Source organism: Episyrphus balteatus, chromosome 3 (assembly GCF_945859705.1).
Source record: "Episyrphus balteatus chromosome 3, idEpiBalt1.1, whole genome shotgun sequence".
Taxonomy (NCBI): domain Eukaryota; kingdom Metazoa; phylum Arthropoda; class Insecta; order Diptera; family Syrphidae; genus Episyrphus; species Episyrphus balteatus.
The window spans coordinates 127,148,406-127,172,053 of NC_079136.1; the positions used below are offsets into that span (position 1 = coordinate 127,148,406).

The 23,648-nt window shown below is 32.7% G+C and overlaps 1 protein-coding gene across 4 annotated transcripts in view; it reads left to right on the top strand.

Annotated features, from left to right (window-relative positions):
- LOC129913366 (neurogenic protein big brain) overlaps positions 1-23,648 on the top strand; it is a 59,599-nt gene that overhangs the window by 31,878 nt on the left and 4,073 nt on the right. For all 4 annotated transcript variants that reach the window (XM_055991992.1, XM_055991991.1, XM_055991990.1 and 1 more), the window contains one exon: positions 22,646-22,853. In XM_055991992.1, the coding sequence (XP_055847967.1) occupies positions 22,646-22,853 (208 nt within the window). The remainder of the gene's footprint in view (positions 1-22,645; positions 22,854-23,648) is intronic.

A 23,648-nucleotide genomic window follows, 5' to 3' on the forward strand; every position in this document is an offset into this window, starting at 1 on the left:
TTTGTGACATTTGGTGTCTTCTTTTTTCATCTAAAGTGATTTAAATACATGGATTGAACGAGTTCAATATGAATGTAGTCTTAAGGTGCAAACAAAATATTTCGAATGTCAAAAGTAGATATCAAAAAAAAAAGTGTCAACAAAATCTAGACTATTTTGAAAAAGTCTTCAAAATGCCCTCCCCCACTTGCTTACTAGAAAAGAGAAAAATTATGGTAACTTCACACCGGTTGCCATTAATTCGTCTGATATTTTTGAAACAATTTGTCTTTGACAGATGCTTTAAGCAACTGACAAATAACGTGTTTCTTTCAAGAAGTTAATAAAGTAAAGATAAAAGAGTTGAACATCCCAATTTGAAAAAAATTTAAAATCCCCAAAAATCCAAAACATCTGCTTTTGAAAAAATGAAATTAATTCCACCATGAAAAAGAAAAACTTCCAAAAGCAGCACACTTCAAATCATTGACCATAACCCAGTAATTACTATTACTGTTTACTATTACTATTTTGAAAAAGTCTTCAAAATGCCCTCCCCCACTTGCTTACTAGAAAAGAGAAAAATTATGGTAACTTCACACCGGTTGCCATTAATTCGTCTGATATTTTTGAAACAATTTGTCTTTGACAGATGCTTTAAGCAACTGACAAATAACGTGTTTCTTTCAAGAAGTCAATAAAGTAAAGATAAAAGAGTTGAACATCCCAATTTGAAAAAAAAAAAAAAATGAAAATCCCCAAAAATCCAAAACACCTGCTTTTGAAAAAACTAAAATGCTACCAAGAAAAGAGAAAAACTTCCAAAAGCAGCACACTTCAAATCATTGACCATAACCCAGTAATTACCATGCGAAGCCGCGGTGTGTTCATGCCACTGCATGCCGCAGCTCTGTTGCCATTATATAGTCATGTTTGGAATTGGATAGCGTAAAATTTTGTCGATATATCTGTTGTTGTCTCGAGCTGCTTGCTGATGCATTGTGGACTCCTAATTATTTTTTTCAAAAAATTTTAGTGTGTTGCATTGAATTGAAACACGTGTCCGAAATTTAATTCGACAGAGAGAAGTAAAAAAAATAACAAAAAAAGAGAGAAAACGAGTTAAAATACAACGCACCTGCTCGCTTTGACCGACCGACGACGCGACGACGAATTATCGTCGCCGGACGGACGGTCAGAAGGTAGTCTTATCCTGCCATCATGACCCATTCGCGTTCTCAAAACTCAAGAATATAATCCTTTTTGATTACCCGACAAACGAACGAGTGGTAGGCATACGGACACGGCTCGCCTAAACAATGTTCGTATTCCTTTTCATCAACATCATCATCATTATTATATCTCTTCTATGCGTGTCTCTGTCTCTCTTTGATTTTGATGAAAGGATGAAGATAAGTTATTATCAGTCATTACAGTGACAAGCTCTTTCTGTCATCTTTGCTTCGAGAATACGACAATAATTTGATATTCTCTATCCGAAGCATGTTTTGACATTTTGGATAATTCACAGGATGACATTGTTGGAGAATGATATGACGCATAATGATGAAGTTAGCTTAGAGTTTATAAAAGGAAGTCAACTTGACATTAAATTGTAGGTAGGTAGGTACCTAAAGTCTATGTTCACGTTCAGGTGCTGCTTGTTGCTTTTGATTGAAATTTAAATGGTTACATCTGCAAGAGAGTTGCTATGCCAAAAGATGTTTATCCATTCAACCGGATAAGTAAATTCACTGAACCAGTTTTGATGATTGGGGACACTTGGTTCCTCGAATCGCAGCCGATGAAATAGATTTTAAAATGTCATCGGATCCGTGGAGAAAAAAAAAATGAACAGATGGTTGCTGTAGGTACCCAACTTTATACTCAGCCAATCATTACAAATCAGCTCCAGAAACGAGATTGGAGTGGAGCTGAGGGCAACCTTGCTGAAGCTGACAGCGTTTTTTTTTTTTTAAATTCATCCTCTTGTTTATTGTGTGATTGACAAACGAAGGGAGATGAATGTTAAAATCGGGAGGGATGCCTGTTTTGGAGGAAATATCACCGTCCGTTTGTCCAGTCAGCGGTTGTTACAGTTTTTTGGCATACAAAGTGAGGTCACTCTTTTTGTTTTTTTTTTTTTTCTGTTGGGTTGCGTTCGTTGACGGAATTTCTGTTGATTTTGCTTTTATAATGTAGTTCAATAAAATTTAAGAAGAGTTGTTGACCTTAAAAAGATTTCATGATGGATTTTTGCTTAGACATTTTGATGAAATTTTTCTTTTTTTTTTGGATTTATCGAATTGTTTGAGGTTATTCTTTTTTTTTACATTCAGGACAGTTTGAATATTGGACAAAGCAATTCCACTATATCCAGTATTTAGTATCTATAAAGGTTTTCAATTGTTTAATAGATATCATATGGATATGTCATCAGTTTGACAGAACAATTTGTGGTGAAAACCAGCTTAAAAGTATTATAAAAGATTATTGTTTCATAAAAAAAGCTATAAAATGTACTATGTTTATACAAATAGGCAAGGTTTTTGTCAATTGTCAAATTCTTTTGTCAAAAGTTAAGACTTTTCACAATTTAACAGACCTAAGTGTGGTGAGTTCTGTTCAATAAAACAAAATTGAAAAATTGAGTGTGGTGAGTTTCATTTGTCATTCTTTTAAAATCGTTTCTTTTTTTCTCAGCCTTGTGTGAGTTGCGTTCATTATAAATGCTTGAGTCTTATTAAATATTTAAACACTTGAGTCTCTCATAAATTCCATCAGATTATACAAGATTCTGGGATTTAATAGAGACAATTAATACCTCGTTATATGGCACCTCAATAACGAAAAAAAAGCAGATGCACTACGTGCAGTCCTGTCTCGTCAACACAACCCCCTTTTTATGTGTTTTTTTTTTATATTCGTTTGTATCCTTTTTCTTTGTATTTACTCATGCATGTTTATAACCATGTCTGCCTGTGCTTAACCACCTTTAGAATAACAAAAAAAGGTGCAACATGTGCCTGTCCTGTTTCAATGCCGTTTCTCCCTTATAATAATCTTTTAAATTTTCAATCACGCAGGTAGAGTTACATTTACATGCCGGCCGCCACCATCAGTAACATCCTTTCATGTGTGATATAAAAGAACTACCTGTCTCTATCCTTTATATCAACCTTGCATTGAAATTTGTATTTATTTCTTTTCCTTTTATTCACCTTGATGTGTGTATGCATTTTATTTAAAAGAAATCTTATTTCCCCTATATTATTATTTGTTTCTTTACATTTTATTCTGTTTCTGTAACTTACTTTAGTCCATTTCCAATTCAGTGCATTTAAATTTCTGCATCAGTGCAATTTTGGCACCTGCTTATTTTTTGTCTTTTTTTTTATTTCGTTTTCTTTTTTGACAACACTACCAACAGTTTGCTGTTTAGGAGTACTTAAATGTCATCCATACTATTCTATCAATTTACTTAAAATCATAGCAATAAAAGGTGCAAGCCAGATGAATCAGAAATTTAATTACTGGACCAGCAATTGTCAAGTCGGGAAAATCAAGGTTGCAAATTAGAAGTACCTGCACAACCTAAAAATGTTTAAATCTTGTAAACAATTAAAATTTATGACAATTACATTGTTTGTACTACATGTCTTTTGTGTTGAGTAAATTTCATACAGATTTGTATTTATAAACTTTGCGTGACGAGAAGCGTGAAGCAAGTTGTCAAACAGTTAAAAAATTATTTGTGGCTTGTCAAAAAATTTCGAGGCGTTTGACAACCGACTTATTTTGACATATTTGTGTTGCTTTCTCACTTTCACTTCATGGAGAAAATGAGATAGTCACAAGAAGTAGATAATTTTAAACCCATTTATAATCTTTGGACTCAAATAGCTGTCAAAATAAATTGGCGGAGTGAGTTCAATGTGAACATCGTCTAAAAGAAATGTCTGAGTGAAATTGCCAAACTTGACGCATGTCAAACTTCATTCTTATAACAAAATACAAAGAACTTTTTAAGAGTCCAAGTACCATTTTCCATTTTATTATAATTCTGCTTCTCTGATGTTTAAAGCACCTTAAACGAATACATCACACGAATATCCCCGGAAACTTTTAACACACTACAAATCGTGCACACAAAATGCTCTCCCACTCTTTAGAGGTAAATGACATTTCCCATGGCTGTCATTATAAAGTCTCGTTAAAATGTTTCATGTTTTTGATAATACATAAGAAACCACCTAATAAGTGGCTACATTAAAAAAAAATATTCTACATATTTTTTGTAAATCTTCTCCCCCTCCATTAATTAAAGAAAATCTTCGTATGTGAATTTTGAGAGAAAAATAAAATTTAAAAAAATCTGACAGATTCTCTCCCCTTCAAAAAATTTTCGAATGAAATCAAACTAATAAAGTCAAGTCAAGTCACAGCCAGCAGCCGGAGAAGAAGATGAAGGAGAACACACGTTGCAATAATGTGCTGGCTCCCGCCATAACACATGATTCACATGTGTAAAGTGTTAAAACATTTTCTCCCGCTCCTGGCTAGCTGTCAAAAGATATACACACATGTGTTTTGTATAAAAGGTATATAACTTTATAAATTTTCTTTTTTTTTAAGAGGGTGTGCACATTAAAAAAATTAAACCATGTTTACACTTATACTTTATAAATTTTAGGTCCGCTAAAAGAAACCCTTGAAAAACATCTTAATTGCATTCGATCAATTATTATATTTTTGTACAATAATTTTCGCTTCGGTACTCATAATAACAAATAAAAACCATAAAGCAATCAAACAATTTTACAAAAACCGTGAAAGTGTATATAAACTCATTTTTGTTTTGTATTTTAAAAATGAAATTTCATAGTTTAATCAACCATGCGATAATGACGATGATGATGGCAAAGACTTATCGGTAGAATGAACCCCTCTAGGATATCATCATCATCAAAAGTCAAAAATGCGTGTAAACGAAATAAAAGAAAAAACATTTTATATATATCGACATGCAATTAAAAGTTTTCGTTTCCTGGATATAGCTTGACCTTATTTTTCACTATATAGACATCAATATTTAAAGGCCAAAGGGATATGATGTTATATATGCTATTTTAATGGATTATAATTTTATTTGTTTGACCATAGTAAAGAGAATGAAATTAAAATTGTATTTTTCTGTGGAAACAATTGTAACTTTTGACAGGCGTTGGAACGTGGCTTCCTGTTTTTTTTTTGTATATTTTCTGTGTTTGTGTATTGATAGGTGCACGTGCAGTTTGTATTTCTTAAAATACAAAAAAAAAATATTTAAGGGAATATGAAACCCATAGGCAGCTGCATTTTTAATTCATTTCATGTTTCACTTTTTATTTTTTGTTTTCTTACTTTTTTCGGGGAACCATTAAACACAAAAAAAAAAAACACAGACGTCAGAATTTGTGTGTGTCCAGGTCCTTAAGTCATCTGTGTGGGCATCTTACGTTTCACATTTTCTGTCTTTTTTTTAATATAATTTTTTTCAGCTGCACATTGCTGCTGGTCGCATGCGTAACCAGTCGACAAGAGCTACTTAAAAATGAGACGCATGTGAAGGTGGGAGGATTAAAAATGTGATACATCCTTTTTTTATGGCGACTTAAAATACAGTACAGGAAACGGGGATATTGTGTTTTGGGATTAAAAAAAAAAGTAGGTACACACCTTTAGAAAAACGCGTGGTTGATGTTTGTTTAAAAAATTACCTGAATTAGATCATTAGATTAAAAAGAGTCTGCCAAATTTGACTTGCTTGACAGATATGAATTTCGATGACGTTTGGTACAAAAAAGAATGGTGTTGCTTCTAGTGTCAAATTCTGACATTTTTTTTTTTTTTGAAAAAGGATTTCAATGCGTTTGACGGATGTGACTCTCTCTAACAATAATTTAACAACAAACGTCAAACTTATTAATGTGATGGATCTGACATTTGTTGATCTCATTGTTCTAAAAGGACACTGACACTGTTTAAAAGGAAGACACGCCAAACGACTGGACGTGTTCTTTTATGACTTCTGCAGAATTTGCGTGCATACATATGTGGTTTACCACTTATGAGTAGAAATCTAGTACTACCAACAAACATCCTTTCTACTCGAGAAGATCATGTGTTAACTGTAGTACTAGATTTATTAGTTATCTGCTAGTTGTAGCTGCAAACAATTTAAAAAGTGCCCACCTATAAAAAATGAAACAAATATAAAAAAGTTTATATCTTTATAAGTATTTACGCCACAAATATTCCACTTCATGTTCACTTAATATCTTCTTTTTTATAAACAACGGTTTCTTTACTGTCACATTTTTCAATTAAGAACAAATAAAAAAACGAAACAAGTACAAAACACTTAACCGAGACACACATAATAAATAATAAAAAAAAAAACATAATAAACAAAAAAAAATTGCATCATTTTATAGAAAGAAAAATGTCATCTCGTTAACCAAATGCATATTCAATAAAAATATAATGTCGTATCATATGCATATGCCCTCATAATCTAGTTAACCATAAAACGCATGTACTTTCTCTACTCCCTTTTTTTTCGAGGTCGAAATCAGTGAAAATCATATTGAATTAGAATTTTATGATGTTCTATTGCGATATAGATGGGCTTTTTTCACAAAACGTCAAATATGTGGAAATTTATGGCACTTTTTATGCGTTCTGTCAGTGTCTTTTTTCGTATTCACCCCTAATTTTTTTTTGTTTTCTAGGTAAGAATATTCTTTTTAGCGGGATGATTCTTTTCAATATACATATTCCATATCCGTTGTTATGGGATATGAGATGTAAAACTGGTACAACTATAATCTTTGTATAAAGAGCCAGCTTCCGTCCTCCTGTCACTTTATGGTTTTGTTAATTGTTTTTGTACATTGAGGTTATAGGATATGACAAAAAAAAAAAAAATAAAAGAGGAAAGCAAAGTTGTACCTCTACCTCGCTACTACCACTCGATAACAATTGAAATAATAGAAGAGAGGTCATGATACACAAAAGGTTACTTAATTGGCAAGTCGCATATACATTTAGAAAAACAAAAAATACAAAAAATTATAGAAGGGCGAAAGGATATAAAAAATAATGTGCTTGTGACCGCATTATATCGCAATCGCAACCTGTCAGAGAATTTAACGAAGCAGTGGTAACATATGCGTCACAAGTGGCTTTTATAACTTTGACTTTAATTTTAATTTTTGTTGTTGTTGTTGCTTTTCGTCCAGAAGGTATCCTTTTTACGCGATTTAATTGGAGCATATGTAAATGCTGGGTTCTTTGGTAACAGCGAACATAACATAAATAGAAAAGCCAGTGCATCAGCAAGTGGCCAAAAGTTACACTACATCACTGGTATGCTGTGGTGTAGAATGGTGATAAAAGGTTGTGGTTTATGTGTGGTGGGTATACACCATACACAGGTTGAGGTTTTTCTTTGAAATTAACTTTAGTGTTCAGGGTTTTCCTCTCTTAAATACATATAATACAGGCAAAATGTGTTGGTAATGTGACTGAGTAAAAGATTGAAAAATTTGGCTTTCTATAACATTATTGAATCAACAAGCGAGAGAGAAAGAGAGAGAGAGTATAGGACATTTATCGGTTGATAAAATTTACTTTTATTTGATTTTTAATGTCAAAAGTAGTGACCGCGTATTCAATTTAACTCATATTAAGAATTATACATAAATCTTTTGATGGCTTCAACTTGCGAGGTTTAAGGTCGTTAAAAAAATTGCCATAGGAGTAAAACAACTACAAGTTGACAGAAGACAGGAGAAGCACTTCTTCGTTAAGTTAATTTTAAGCGCAGAGTCACACACGCTGATTTCTTCTTAAAAAAAAAAATTTTTTCTTATGGTTGAAAATAATAATAGGTCAAACTTAACTGGTCGAAGAAAAGAGAAATGTCAAAACCTAACGAAAAAGCTGACAAATTGACAGAAGTGAGCTACTGTCGACAGTTATTTTCGAAAGCAAAAGTTGACGTAAATAGCACAAAAAAAAAACAATACAACGAGTGAATATGTTATTGATCCCTAACGTACCTGCCTTAAGAGTTTTTTTGAAATGACCTAAAGCTGAGTTTTGTTAAGTTTATGTTTTCCCAATTTCTTGGTAGTCGTTTTGTTTCAGAAACGCACAACGTTTAAACGCTGCCTTAAACTGTCGCATCTTCCGCCACAGTGAGTGACAAACTGCGGGAAACATAAAAAAATAGTCTATAAAAGTCAAAATTGCAATTTTAAAAGACAAAATAAATTTATATTTTGACACTTGAACGAAAAAAATAAACTCAATTAATTATAAACGTTTAAAATCGAATTAGCAAGTCTATTTGCAAATCTGTCAAATACCAAATTCACCTTGACAGCTCGTTTGTTAAATAATTACCTGCTATAATTTTGTAAGATATCTTGGAACGTTTTAACGAGTCTATTCAACCTCCCTCTCTTATAAATTTTCTACCCATTAATTTGTCTTAAAAACTAACAGTCATATCTTCTGTTAATATTTATTTCAATTCAAAGAAGACCAAGACCACCCAAGCATAAAATTTACAATAAACAACAAATAAACCATATTTCTTACACTTCAGCAGAAAACTAAATACAAATTTATATACATATGTACATTATTTACCACTTCAACTAAGAGATTTATAATTACCCAAACCCTTAGTGCCATCTCAAGTCCCTTAAATAAAATACCAAGACACCCATTAGTGGGAACACAATACAACAAAAAAATGGTTTAAATAAAACAATTGTCATCGTCAGTTCTCCAAATAATAAAAACCAAATTCACTCGTCCTCTCCTCCTGAGGCCAATATAATTCTCTGAAAGAAAATGCATTTCAAACAGAACTAATATCTTTACTTTACTTTAGTACTAACGAAAGCACAAAAATACAAGTGTATCTCAATTGTACAAATGAACAATACCACTTCTGAAGGCGACAACAAGAACGACAATGTCGTGGCTACACCAACGACTACAACGACGACGACAATGACTGCAGATCTGGCTGTGCCTGGGTAGGGTATATACTCCAGGCATTCAGGGCCCAGAGTGAAAAAGGAGCCTACTTGAAAAAGAGTCGTCGCATAAATCCTTTTATTAAAGTATATCAGTTCCACGCTTAGAGGGTTTAAATAACACTGCGAAGCGACAACAACAACAACAACAACAACAAGAAACTAAGTACCGACAAGACAAGAAAAGGAAAAAAGAGGATCTCTCCTTTGGTATCATTTTTGTGGGAAACAAAAAAATCTTAAATTTCTGCTGGCATCGTAGTATTCCAGAGACCAAAGAAGCGACACAGGAAAAGGAATCCCATTTTCATAAAATATGCGCGATGACACATCAGATAGAACATGGAACAGACCCAAAGCGTATAGTTGTTGATGATGGTTTAGGGTACTACTACACTGAGCCCAAGTGGTCTAATTATGCTAAAGTGTTTTATACGCGCATGGAAATAACTTAAGATTTTAATCTTTTTTTCTCACAAAAACAAAAGGAAATTGGTCCTCTTTTTCCCAGACACATCATCCCATTTAGTTATTTTCTGATATAATTGATTTTGAAAAAAAAAAATAAACGATTATTTGCGGCTTTAAATTGATTTAAAACCTTCTGTCTGAAAACTCATCCGCATCCATTGTGTTTCCTCCTTAATGTTTATTCAAATTTAAATGTGGGTGCCAAATATTTTACACCACTAAATCGTGTTTTATTGCTGTGCAGTGTAGTGAACTACACAGACTACCTATATTCATACATTTATCCTTTAAACACATTGAGAGAAGGGTGTAAATAAATGGTTTACAGGTTCAAAATATACATATACATCTCAACCAGAGAATTATGTCTGAGGTTAAATCCATTTTACAACGGATCATTAAGTTTTGAATGTAATTATTACAAAATCTTCCTATATCTATTCCAATATACCATTCAGCAAAATACACATGATGCGATGCCCGCGATGCCCTCAGGAGTCAGTCAGCACCAGGATACCACCTATGCATATCCTGTATGTTATCAAATCGGTCGTTTTAAGGGAGAGATTTTGTTGTTGTTGTTTGTTATAAATCTATTTGCATATCAATTTCGTTATATCGTTCAACTCAATTGAAATTTGATTGCAAACGTATCCTTATACCCTTTTTTTATATTATTTCTGTCATTTTCATTTTGACATGCCAGGGGTGATAGTCAGTTATACAGATGTTTCCTTTTTTTTTTATTTTGTTTGAATGATGAAGGAAGAGCGATGACATTGTAATTTTTCAGTGTGCGAAAAGTTTTTACTGTTTTGTTTTGAAATTAAAATTCACATCGGAAAGAGAGAGGAACATTTTGCATATTTCACAAGTATTCCATCATGAAGTTGTGTTTTAGGGATGTGACAGTTCGATGACTGTTTTATGACAGAAAAAAGAAAGACATTGAATTTTTGTTTAGATGAAATGCAAATATTTTTAATTTATTCGAAGTAAATAACAATAAAAATATAAGTGTTTTAAACCAATTTTGGAAACTGACTTTGAAAATTGAAAAATAGATTATGTTTTGGTATTTGAATATCGCTTTGTTGTTTTCAGTGATATTTCAAATTAATGACGTTTCTGAAGCTGCCAAAGTCATGAAATTGACAGATAAAAAGTTTGAAAGCGGATGTTCTTCTAATCAACTTTCTCGTTTATGTTTGTTGAAAAACCGAACTATAATAGTAGCAATAGAGCGTAAGAAACGGATATGTGGCGTACCCATAATTTCATTACTCAGATTCATTCAGTTTTATTTTCCGACGTTAAAACTAATCACCTTCTCATGAGTAGTCTACCGCCACCAAAGGAGCACGGCTATTATCAAAATTGCGGTCATTTTGACTGATCTGTTTGATAAGTTAGTCAATGTGAACCCCCCTTTAGGTAAATTCATCGACGCTATATTATGCTCGTGATGTAAAAGCCCTGTTCCTTTGGGAGGCGGTAAAGTACTACTAGTAGTGTAGCGATTTTCAATGGAACGCACTTTCAACGAATTCAATACAAATCGTATCTACTCGGGAAGAAGAGTATGAGTAGATCATAGTAATAGATTAACCAAAACATCTACTATTAGTAGACTACCACCTCCAATGGAACAAGGCTAAAGTTGACAGTTGATCTGTTTGTGTACTTTTTTATGTCAAATTGAGTTAAAACTTATTGACTGAAATTAAAGGTTATACCACATTATTTGAAGTCTTGATTTTTCTAAGAAACACACTTATGATTAAATTTAAGGTTTTTTTTGACAACACATACCCCTAACTAATTCGACGACATAAAAAAAGCAGTTCAGATTTTCTTAAAGTATTCAAATTTTTAAATCTGAAATTAAAATACAAGTGTTTCTTATCTACTTAAATAATCAACTAATCCATCAAATCATTCCTCATTCAATTTAACAATCTATGGTAAATGACCTATTCACCATAGAGCATATGCAAAAAAACATAACAATACCTCCCTCTCGTCTATAAAAATCGGATTAGCTATTCATGTTATAATTTCTTCCTCATTTTTTTAGGAATAATCATTTGATCCTATTACTTATGCAAAACTACTCATAAACTACAATGAAAAACCCCTAAAAAAACCCACATGTGTGTCAACTTATAGAGAGTTTTCCCTCAAACAATAGAAAAGAACTCGCTGATGACGATCTGAATACCTACTAAAGAAAAATCAGGAAAATCCCTCAATTAAAGAACCATAAAACTTTTATCTACTGCGCTTCGTCGTCGTTGATCCTGAAACAAAAAGAAAATGTGAACAGTTTCCAATCCCCCGGCGGTGGTGACGTGTTGGATAAAAAACATCGACCGACACACCGTCAGGGGGAAAGAACTCCTGCCCATTTAATTGAATATCAATTTGAGGTAGGTAATCGATCAAACTCATCTCCAGTTGTGTTGTGTTCACACTGAATAATAAATTAATAAAATACACATAAAAAAAATATTGTACCAAAAAAAAACGAACGAACAGAACATAAATTGTTAAGCAACCACAAAGGATACTCTCTCTCGGATATGTCATGTGGTGAACCTATGCTACTTTATGATGCATAAAAAAGTATAACTTAACATCTGGGAGTGCGAAAATATTTGCATACCTCGTTGATTAACAATAACCAGGGGATACACCAGCGCCCGGAAGGGATGAAAAGTCTTTCACACATTTTTTTTGTATTGTGTTGACCCCCTAAGAGAATTCAAAATAGACGTTAACAAACATACTCGAGACTGTTGATTTGCATGAAATCATAAAAAAAGGATATGTTTCCTATATTTCTGTACACAATTTTTCCTGATTGTTGTTGTAACTGTGTTTGAGGATGCAATAAAAAAAAACCCTCTGCTAATAGGGACCCTCAATTGCGGTCTAACACATCCTGGTAATACACAAATAGAGGTTTGGATTTGTCAAGTCTATTAACACACAATCCGCCTAACAAATAAATTCAACCCCCAGAAGTTGACCTTTTCTCTGGTCAAATTTTGTGTCCTCTTCCTTGGTGATGTCTCTTCCTGATGTCTCGTCCCATCCCAGTGCATACTTTATAGTATTCCATTTGACATTTATATACGACAAACGAGTACAGGGTGTGGTCACAAATCTTATCTTAAAAACCCCTGTGGGAATGATGGGAATATAGAGAGAGAGAGTTTGGTGTAAGAAGATTGTTGTGGAAGAGTTAAGTGATTCGATTGTATGGTGTGGTTTTGTTTTAATTTCTTGTCTCTCTCTGTGGTTTTTTTTAAATTTTAGTTTTAAATTTTCTCAGTCACCCTATGCTTTAAACTGACAGCAGCAGAAGCAACCATGTTCATGTTGGTGATAGTTGCAACAAATTTATGTGAGTACTAAACTTAAGTTTGGACTTTTTTGTTGGTAGGTGTTTCTGATATTAAAAGCATCCCCATATTAAAGAGGAAGAAAGGGGATAAGAGAGAGAAAAAGAGTTTAAGTTCGCAATCAAGCTTTTCAAAAGACCATACCGACAACGACGGACGCAATTGCCGCCGCCCGGAGACTGTTTAGTTCTTGACCGCAAACAATTTATTACTCTTATGATGGTTGTGTGTTTGTTTGTTTGTTTTCATATAGTTTTTTTTACATAACTTTTCTTCTTCGTCCATTGACTGTGTAGTGTACAGTTTAGGTTCCTTTTTTTTAATTTTATTTATTATTATATTTTTTTTTGGGGAGATGTGCTGTCATAATTAATGTCTTCTTGAAGAGTTTTGCAAATTTAATTGAAGTTTTTTTGCTGTTGTTTTTGTCAATTTTGTTTGTTTTTTTTTTTGTATTTGGTGATTTTTTGTTTTTAAAAACTTTATTTTAAAGGATGAAGTTTTCTGTTGTAAAATAACAGTGCCCAGAGAGAGACTGTCAAAAACTGTGGAATATATACTTATCTGTAGATACTTCTATAACAGCTTATGATATTCTCTAATCGTAGTCTTTTTTTTGTGTACCTTTTTTGTTCTCCTCAAAAAGTTTAACTGGAACTAGGATGGAACTTGAAGATTTAAGTGTTTTAAAGGGTTAAGAGTTATGAAATAAGTAATAAATTTTAACCCGGGATTGAGTTTAGGGATCATTTAAAAAGTAGTTATGCTAAGTTCTTTTTTTCATGTTTAAGCCCAAAAAGAGTAGGTAGATGTAGATGGCTTTAAAGAGACTGTCCTCAAGAATAATATTAAAGGATAATGTTTTTTTAAAGGAAAGAGCTAAGTGAATAGAATAAGAAAGAACTGCCATCCATATTAATTCTCACGGAGAATTTTTATGGAAAAAATTAGAGAGTGGATCCAAAATTTTTTTTTTAAATAAGTAGGTAAAAATTTAGACATCAATAATCTGAACTGACCTATTTTTAATTCTAACACTTCTTCTAAATCTGTCAAAACCGCATTTCCTTGGAAAAGGAACATCGAACAAACCTTAAAACTTTTGAAATATAAGACGTGTTTCGTAATGTGTCAAGCAACAGCTCATAAGCCGTGTTCCTTTGGAAGTGATGGATTGATTAAGCCAGTTGATCTGGCATGAAAATGAGCTAATACAATAACTAAAAATAATTGTTCCAAACAAAATGTTAATGAAATGTATACTTTCTGTAGGTACACATATAATTTGATTTGGAAATAAATCTTCTCCAAACCACCAGAAGTTAATAAAGCTCATTTTCACGACATATGTGACATTCGAAACCACAAACATCAATCAAAAATCTTTTCCACTTTTAAGTAAAAAAAAAGAAAGATACAAAAAATAAATCCCCACAGACTGTCAAGGACCACCAGAAAAATTTCAAAAAAAAAAAAAATCAACCACAACAACTGTCAATTGCATCTCAATGATTACATGTATCAGTTGGCACTTGAGAGTGAAAAATCACGCTTAGTGATTTTAAAATCTTAAATCACCATTATCAATCGCCACACTCTCCCTTCATTCTAAAAAAAAAAACAGCAACAATCTAGCAAACTTGAGATATTATTATATCTAACCCCGCAGCAGTAAAAAAAAGGTATTCCTAACCCATAATTGACAATCAAGAGTGGTCCTTCAATCAAATACATATAGCTAAAGGAGCTGTGTATATACCTACTCGTGTGTACCATAATGACAGGGACCCTTTAAAATTAGTTTCAATTGAAACGCCATACAATTATTTTTTTTTATCTGTCAAATCGTTGTTGGGTTGTCTTTTTTGTTAGGTTCGAATTCGAATCGAAATTGCGAAAACTTAATGACAAATGGTGGCAATGACAGTGCGGTATATGTGACAGAGACATATTTCTATGAAATGGCAATTTAAATCGAAATGTTCACTAATTTAATTTCCCTTTTTCCTAACATTCAAAAACCTTTAGAAAAAGCAGGATCTATGTAGATTTGGAGGAAAGGCACAACATGTTCAACATAAAATTAATCAATGAAAAACCCCGACAGAAAATGATGTGAAGCTTATACTTTGTATGAATGTACGTTACCTACCTACTCTAGCTAGCTAGCACACAAGTGTAAACAATTAATTCAATTTCAAAACTTTTAGTGAGAGTTGTTTTTTTTTTGCATTTTGCTTTCTGAAAAGAAAGAGGTTTTCTTTCTCTGTGTGTGGTGTATGTTTTGAATGTGAATTGGCCTATTTTTGAATTTTAAATAAACACAAGCCTGGGAATATAAGAGGAGAATAAGAGTTGTGAGTTTCTTTCACCTAAAAACAAAGATAATGAATGACATATAGCTTTCTTGTTATGTGAGTTGGAAATTTTAATTAAATTTTTGAACGCGCGCACAAGTTTGTCATCACACCTCAGATAATTTGATTCTATAAGTCTTCTATAGGTATATAGTATAAACTACACCTTCTTCCTAAATAAACTATAATAACAACCACTGTGCTCCCCACCTACATTATTATGGAACCAATTTAATGACAAATTAATCTCTTGATGATATTCACACACAATATGTTGAGTTCAAATCTGGATACATATGATGTCTGTGCATTAATATTTCGAATTCTAATCTGACAGATGGATAGGTCATTATTATGTTTATGTCAAAAAAAATTGCTGTTTAATTTCGAAACTTAATGATAACAATGAATTTCGAGTATACCTACAGAATTGCCAACTAATTGTAGGATTATTATAAAAAGAACAACAACAAAAATACAAACAATAAACATTTTAATAAATGAGTTTTAGTTTTACTTTTATGCGCGGGTCATTGAAACTCGTGGGAATGATTTTCGAAATCGAGTCTGAGTAAATCCTTTTAATTATCACAATTTAATGGATTTTGTTTTATGTATGTATGTTATGTATATAAAGTTCATAATAACATTTGTTTGTATAAGTTTGGAATTTTTTGTTTTTAATTGAATTTCAAATAAAGATAACAATGTGAAATGCAATTAAGAGAGGAAAAACATTTTCATTTTCAGTAAAATGTCATTGAAAAATAGATTATTATCGAATAAATAGAGAGACAAAGTTATGTTTCTGACAGATTAAGAACTACATGATATGTTAAACATTCAATTATAATACAAACATGATCTTATAGAATTTCAATTTCTCTATTAAATAACATTTTTGGCCTGAGGCACAAGTTCTGTTGAATTATTAAAGACAATAAGAAGAAGACAATTTTCGAAACTTTATGAAAATTATAGTACTGTCAACAGACTTTGTTATGTTACTCTTATGAATATCTAAAAATCCACTAATTCGGTTTTCATAATTCACTTGCTGCCAGTCTTTTTGCTGAAGTCCTAGTTGAATTTTCATATTATTTTGCCCTGTCTCTTTTGCACAACAACATGAACACGCTTATTACCGTTGCTCATTAGCCACGTTCCTTTGGAGGTGGTAGACTACTCATGAGAAGATGATTATAAGATCTACTACAATTAACACATGATCTTCTTCTTAAGGAATGCGTAGTTTTTGTACTAGGTTTATACTTATTAGTCTACTACCTCCAAAAAAACGCGGCTATTGAGGCACCTTATACTAAAAGAAATAGAAGTAAGTTCTGTTTGTCTACTTTATATTAAAAAAAATAGTGTGTTCGTTTTGTAAAGATTGGAATTATATTAAAAATTGTATATTTTCATGGGATATTTGACGATTTCAGAAATTGACCAATTTTGCTAGTAAGTTAAGTAAGGTTGTTATTTTTAACAATTTCTAGAAATATTTCGGTCAAAGTCTTGAACCTTGTCTGACGAATAATTATAACTTAAAAGACTTCGCGCCAAGAACATCAACGACCCTACGTATGGCAATCGTCATCTTGCCTATGGGAATCATTGCACCTTCTATAGGTATCTCTATATGTATCCATTTTCACACACGAACATCATGTTTATCTCTTCTTATAACCTTCGTCCTCCAATAGCCCCCACCAAACCTCCAACAACAACAAAAACGAAAACACAACAAAAAAAATTAGTTCCCATCACATCTTACGTTAGTTAACCCTTGTTATAATACGAATACCTTGAGCTTCGAAGGATAGACGTGTTTCAAGTCTTTTAGTTTAGTGCGCTCTCTGGGGCTGTCTCAAAACGAACGAAAAGATGGGATTTTATTGGATATGCGATATGGCACCGTGTCGACAGATTGCATGCTCATGGGTCAAACATCCCCGCCGCCCGCCCCCGTCTCTTCGTCCCTACATTCTTCTCATCTACTTCTCTCTTCATTTCGATAGACACGACACGATGTAGGATATCTTTTTAATTTTTTTTTTTGCATTTTTATTTTTGTCTACTCCTGATTAATAAAGAAAACCCAAAATGGAACAGAAAAACAACACACAAGGAATACAAAGTAAAAAAAAAGTAAAAATTATTCCCAGGACTATACATAGGTTTATATCTACATACAGTTAAAGTATCTTTAAACGAAGGAGAGAGCTCTTTTGATTGAGATACATGAGAGGAGGACGACTGAGAGGAGTCCCCGACAAAATACCAAGGGAAAAAAGGTGTAAAAGAGACAAACAAAAAAAAAAAACTGCTGAAATGGAAGGTGATCGTTGGCGATTTCGGTGGAGACAAAAAAGTTCCCACGTAGAGAATCTTCTACATACTTCTCTCTTCTCTCTGGTCGTCGTTGGTGTGTTTTCCCATAATTCACTTTTTTAGCATTGGCAGTGATTGCATCATCATCACCATCTCTCCTCTGGTGCTCATCATCATCATCAATGAGGGAATCTCAGCCAGCACTATACTCCTCATGCATATTATAATCACCTTCACCACCCAGGCACAGGAACTATACTCATCATGCATGGAAGAGCATTATGATACAAGGAACCGAACCGAAGTATGGTTCTTCTCCAGACATTGACTCTGGTAGTGTACATTAATTTTTCAATTTCGGACACTTTGCGCGGCATCCCGAAACAATGTCTTGATATGGGTAATGTTATTCAATTACTTATGAGATGGATACTAAAGGAGAATATAAGGAGCTTCCTGCTGCATCATCATCGATACGATACCTACCAGTCCAGGCGGAATATAATAAAGGGAAATTTAATATTGGTCCACTTTGTGAGAAGAAGAAGACCTCGGCACCTGATTAAATCTGATCCTGTACACACCAGAGTACCCACACACAGACATTATAAGAGGACGAGGAGCAAGAAGAGTTTGAGTTTAATTTGTTCAGGGTGCTCTTTTTGGATTGTTATTGGGTCCGAACATGTAATTGGCACTTGGCAAGTCAGTCGGTATATATCTACTTATACGTTATATCAAATGTCTTTCTCATCTTCCTTATCGCATTTTATTTGAATCTCAGAAAGGTAAAGGTATATATATTACGCTGATTCATGTTGATAAATTGTCGATGTTCCCACGACGCCGATGATGACGAAGATGCCGGCGACGCTCGAGAGGGGGCGGAAGTTTCTTTTTCATTCATAGTAATTTGAGATTCGGAATTTTGGAAGGATACATAACAAATAACAACAAGAAAAAAAAAATTGCGAATATTGGCGCATTAACTGTTAATTTGAAGAAGGCAATCATGCCGGGTGATTTTTCAAAAAAAAAGAAACGTAAGATGAGATGAGTTCAAGGGAAAACTCACATTGGCGCACTTCCGCTTATTTATTTATGTATCTTCTATTACTTACGCAAGAATTCTTATTGATATATTATAATAGATTAAATTGAATTCGTAATGTTAATGTGTAACCTTTTTTGCTAATGGATATCCTGGGTGTTGCCACTTTTTGATCAAAAAAAAAAATAATAAATAAATCTGATTTTGTAAGAAAAATGTCAGTCGTTTGATTTGTATGATCTTTTGATGTGCAAATGGAAATGAATATTGTAGTTCTTAAAAAAAAGTAACAAACTGTGACGATGACAGTTCAGTAACAAAGTTTAAATCTTGCTTCATTTATATTTAAGAACTGGGTTTGAACTTTTTTGTTCTAGAAGTTTAGTACAATTGTCAAACTCAGCACTTTTCTTAGAAAGATAGAACAAACTATGAACAAGGTGAAATTTTGCTTGTTCTAACAAACCTAAGAACCAGTTTAAATTGTTTAGTAAAATTAAAAAAAAAAACTAGTACAATTTTTATTCTTTAAAACAGTGTTAAGTGAAACAAAATTCAACCTGTTTCTTTTGAGTTGTCAAAGTATACTCCTGGAACATATGAACATGATAATCTAATACAGTAATGTCTCACACAATTTTGATCCTGATGTAGTTTACCACCTCCAATGTAACGCGGCTGATAGCTCCGTTCTTTTTGAGATAGTACAAAACTCATGAGTAGTTGATCTAGTACATTTACTGCTAGATCTGCTCATGTTCTTCTTCTTCACTGTCTTCATGTGAATAAGATTTGTGGATCTAGTACTATAAGCTAGACATGATCTTCTGCTCGAATAGACAGGAATCTGCCGTTCTTAGTACTCATGAATTAGTTTCCGAAAATAAAAAATTGCTATCACTCATTAAACTACTTAATTTCTTTCATATAGGATTGACTATTTCGGAGTAAGCCTAAAGATAACTCTTCACTTAAAACTAGTACTTTTTGTTCTTTATTATCTCTAAATTAACTTTGGATAATGAATCTTAATGAATAGACAGACAAACACTCTTCGATGCTGTCCGTAAATTTTTATTATGAAGGCCATCTGCATTAAAACCGGTATCATGAGAAAGTTTTACCCCAAGACAAACCCTCTAACCAACCTGTTCACGTGTCTTTATAATTCAAGTACTCTAAAACTGACCCTTTACTTACATCCAATTGAATAAAAAACACTTAAACAAGTGTTCGCAAAATTAACCATTCCTACATTGCTTTGTTGAATATTTAAATTTTGTTTTTTTTTTTTTCCAAAGTTCAACTACATACTCCCATTCACACTGAAAAACCTCTCGAACAAACACATCCCTTAAAGTTTGCCGCAAGGCTACACAACACTTGCACCATCAACACACGTAGTTTTAAAATTGTCTGAATTAAAAAAAAAAACTCACAAAAAAAAACTAATTGAATCAAAAAACTGAGAAACTGATAGTCAATTATAAAAGTACGTCACTTGTCATGGATATGACGGTGGGTATGGTGGTTAAAAAGTGTTGTGCTTTGTGCCCACCGCACACCATATATAGTTCTACTGTTGACACATGTTGCAAATAAAACTGAACAAGTGAACACTGAACATTGAATTAAAATTTAAATTTTTTTCTCAAAGAGAAACCGGAATTCCGTCTATCATGCAATCATGGTGTCTGTTCCGGATTTTTTTTTTTATTCGCACATCCTATATGTATGCAATTGATTTTTTTTCGTCGATTTTTTTTAGTTTTTGAATTTCTTTTTTATGTCAAATTTGATTAATTGCGTGTGTGTATCAACGTATACATGACACACAGAAGCAATCGTTTTTCCGGACAATTGAAAAATTAGGGGTTGTTCAAAATTTACGAAATGAAAAACATGTTTGACATAAGAGGGAAGCCTCCTCATATGGCTGACTCTCTGTGCTTTTCAGACAACTCTTCGGATAAGGGAGGACTTCGTGTTTCAATTACAAATCGACACAAAATGCGGGTTAACTTTCCTATCATTATACACGTAGAGTAGTAGTATAGTTGTATGGTACTAGTCGAATTTATGTACAGAGGATACTTGCTTTTTGAGAAATTGATACTAGATCATGGTAAACTGTAAATTGAATTGATGCGATCCTTCTCCGTGACTCAATTGATAGCCCTTGTCTGTCGTTTTTTATATAGTTTTTTTTTTTTTTTATATTTATTCTCTGGTGATTTTTTTTTTGTTTCAAGGGTGTGGGGTGGTTCGTTTGGAAACATGGATTTCCTGGAGCATACAAGTGCCCTGGTTTCATAATACACCTAACCTAACCTACTCGTCTAAAAGAAGGAAAGTACTAGAGTATTCAATCCTGACATTTGCATTTAAAAGTGTATTTTGCCCACTTATATCTTGGTGAGAAAGGACGAGATGTAGCACATAAAAAATAATATGAAGGTAGATGAAGTGGTGGTAGTTTGGATGGTGTAGGATTCTGGTGCTGGTGGTGCCATTATTTATATCTTGGAAGACTTTTATACAAAAAAAATATAGGTACTACTTATGCTGGTGAAATAAAAAAAAAAAAAAAAATATTAATAAAAATAGGGAAGATGAACACACCAAGTTATATGATTTTCTAAAAGGTTTTGAGGTTGCGTCTCGAGAAGTTTGTTTGTTTTTGATTTTGGTGCACTTGATAAGTTAATAGTGCGAATAGAGCTTGAGAGAATATTTTTATATAGAATTTGCAAGAACGATGTTGATGAAGATGATATGAGACTATACAATATCCATGATGATGTCGAAGATGCCAAGAAAGTGTGTCACAAATTAGTTTGGTAAAGTTTTCTCACTTGAAAAGGATGAGTTTGTATAAGGACCAAGATTGAGTTAACGAATTTGGAACACATCATCTATAAACACAGAGAGAAAGAGAGAATTCTCTTTTGTGTATACATAGTTGTCTACATGTATTTAAATATGAAGAAAAAAGATCGTAGAAAGGATGGTATTTTGTAGACTTAATAGTGTTATCTCTGGCGTGTGAAACTTTGCATTAGAAATTAGATTTTGCATATAAAGTGAATAACAAAAGATGTAGGTATATATACCTTAAAGTTATGAAGCTAACTCAGGTTTACCTTAAATTGATTCTATTACGTTTAGGTCTTTGAAGAATTTGAAAGTGATAGAGATTTTGTGATAAAATTTGAGACTTGTTTCATTAATTTTTGGAGCAGACAAGATTAAAGAAGATTTAATCTTTGATGGCGAGACAGTTTGACATTTTGATGGGTCTAACATTATTAAGTAATTGAGATTGGCATATGGAGATAAAAACACTAAGTGGTTCACTTGATATACGCTGTCAATATTGAGTTAACTGTTAAACATTCTTAACATTTAAAACCTTTATATCTACATGAGTAGAAATCTAGTACTACCAACTAGACATCTAGACTAGAGCAGAAGATCATGCGCTAATTGTTGTACTAGATCTACTAATCATCTAGTCATGAGAGTCTACGTGAGATGTACTAGATCAACTAAACATCTTATCACTGTTATTTTATGTTAATAGTCCCGTTCCATTGGAGGTGGAAGTTTACTCATGAGTAGATCTAGTACTGAAATTAACACATGATCTTCTACTCGAGGAGATACGAATGTGTAGTTGTTGTACTAGATTTCTACTCACGAGTAAACTACCACCTCCAATGGAACAGGGCTAATGTAATAGATTTCTACTTTTGGTACTTTACCTCACACATGGACATTTTTAAACTACATACATATAACCGTGGAAGTAATAATTTGGTTCATAAAAACTTATTGAATCAATTCTGATTTAAGCTCTATTTTTGTTCAAGAAATTTAACAATAAATTTATCATTTTTTTCTTATCACTTTTCCTAACCACAATGTTTTTTTTTTTTATCTTTACAGTGTAACAGTACCAGGATATCAAGGCAATCTACAAGCTGCCATCTCACATAGTGCCTCATTAGCTGCATGGGAACGTTTTGGTGTTGAATTTATTTTGACATTTGTCGTTGTGCTGTCATATTTTGTATCAATGGATTCGTATAAGAAATATTTAGGAAATGCCGCACTGTCAATTGGTGCTGCTTATAGTGCGTGCAGTTTTGTCTCGGTAAGTAAAAATGTAGAATAAGAATAAGATGTGTGCTTGGTAGTACTAGATTTTTTATACTCATGAATAGACATCAAAAAAAATGCAGCCATCTTGGAATCAATAAGCTTCCCACATTGCAATGATTGCCAACTACTTTTTCTCATGAGTATTTAATTCTTAATATAATTCTCATATTAAACAATGTATAGGACAACTAAATCAAAAACATTTGACAAAAACCAGCCCAAAATTTAATTAGAATTTTGTTTTTCTTTTTGTGCAGAAACTTATTTTCTGTCATCCAAAACATGGTGATCCTTGAAGGTTTGAAGCCATATTTACATTCTGAAGAAATAATAATTCATTTTCCATACGGTTATAAGAGGTCTGGTACATGTATTCATATCTATAAAAGGCCTTCATTCAACGCCAACCAACTACCAACCGACTGTACCATAGCAAATATATAAAGAAAAAAGGACACAAAAAAATATCTCATAAATCAAAAATTCGTATATAAACGTCAAGGTATCTATGAAATAATGGAATTCTATACCTGGATCTGTTGTCTAAAAATTCCATTTCTATTTTATACGTATATAAAGAAATAGGCACTAGAAGCAATATACATATGTATATCTACCAAGGCAACTATCTTTTAGCAATTTTGTTACACTCCAACACTATATCACCTGCATTGTCAAGAAGGACTTTTGAAGTTTGTATGCTATATTATATGAACTGAACAGGTATATGGTGTTATAGGGTTTCCCATGAGAAAAAGGACGAAAATTACTTATTGAAAACCTCTGA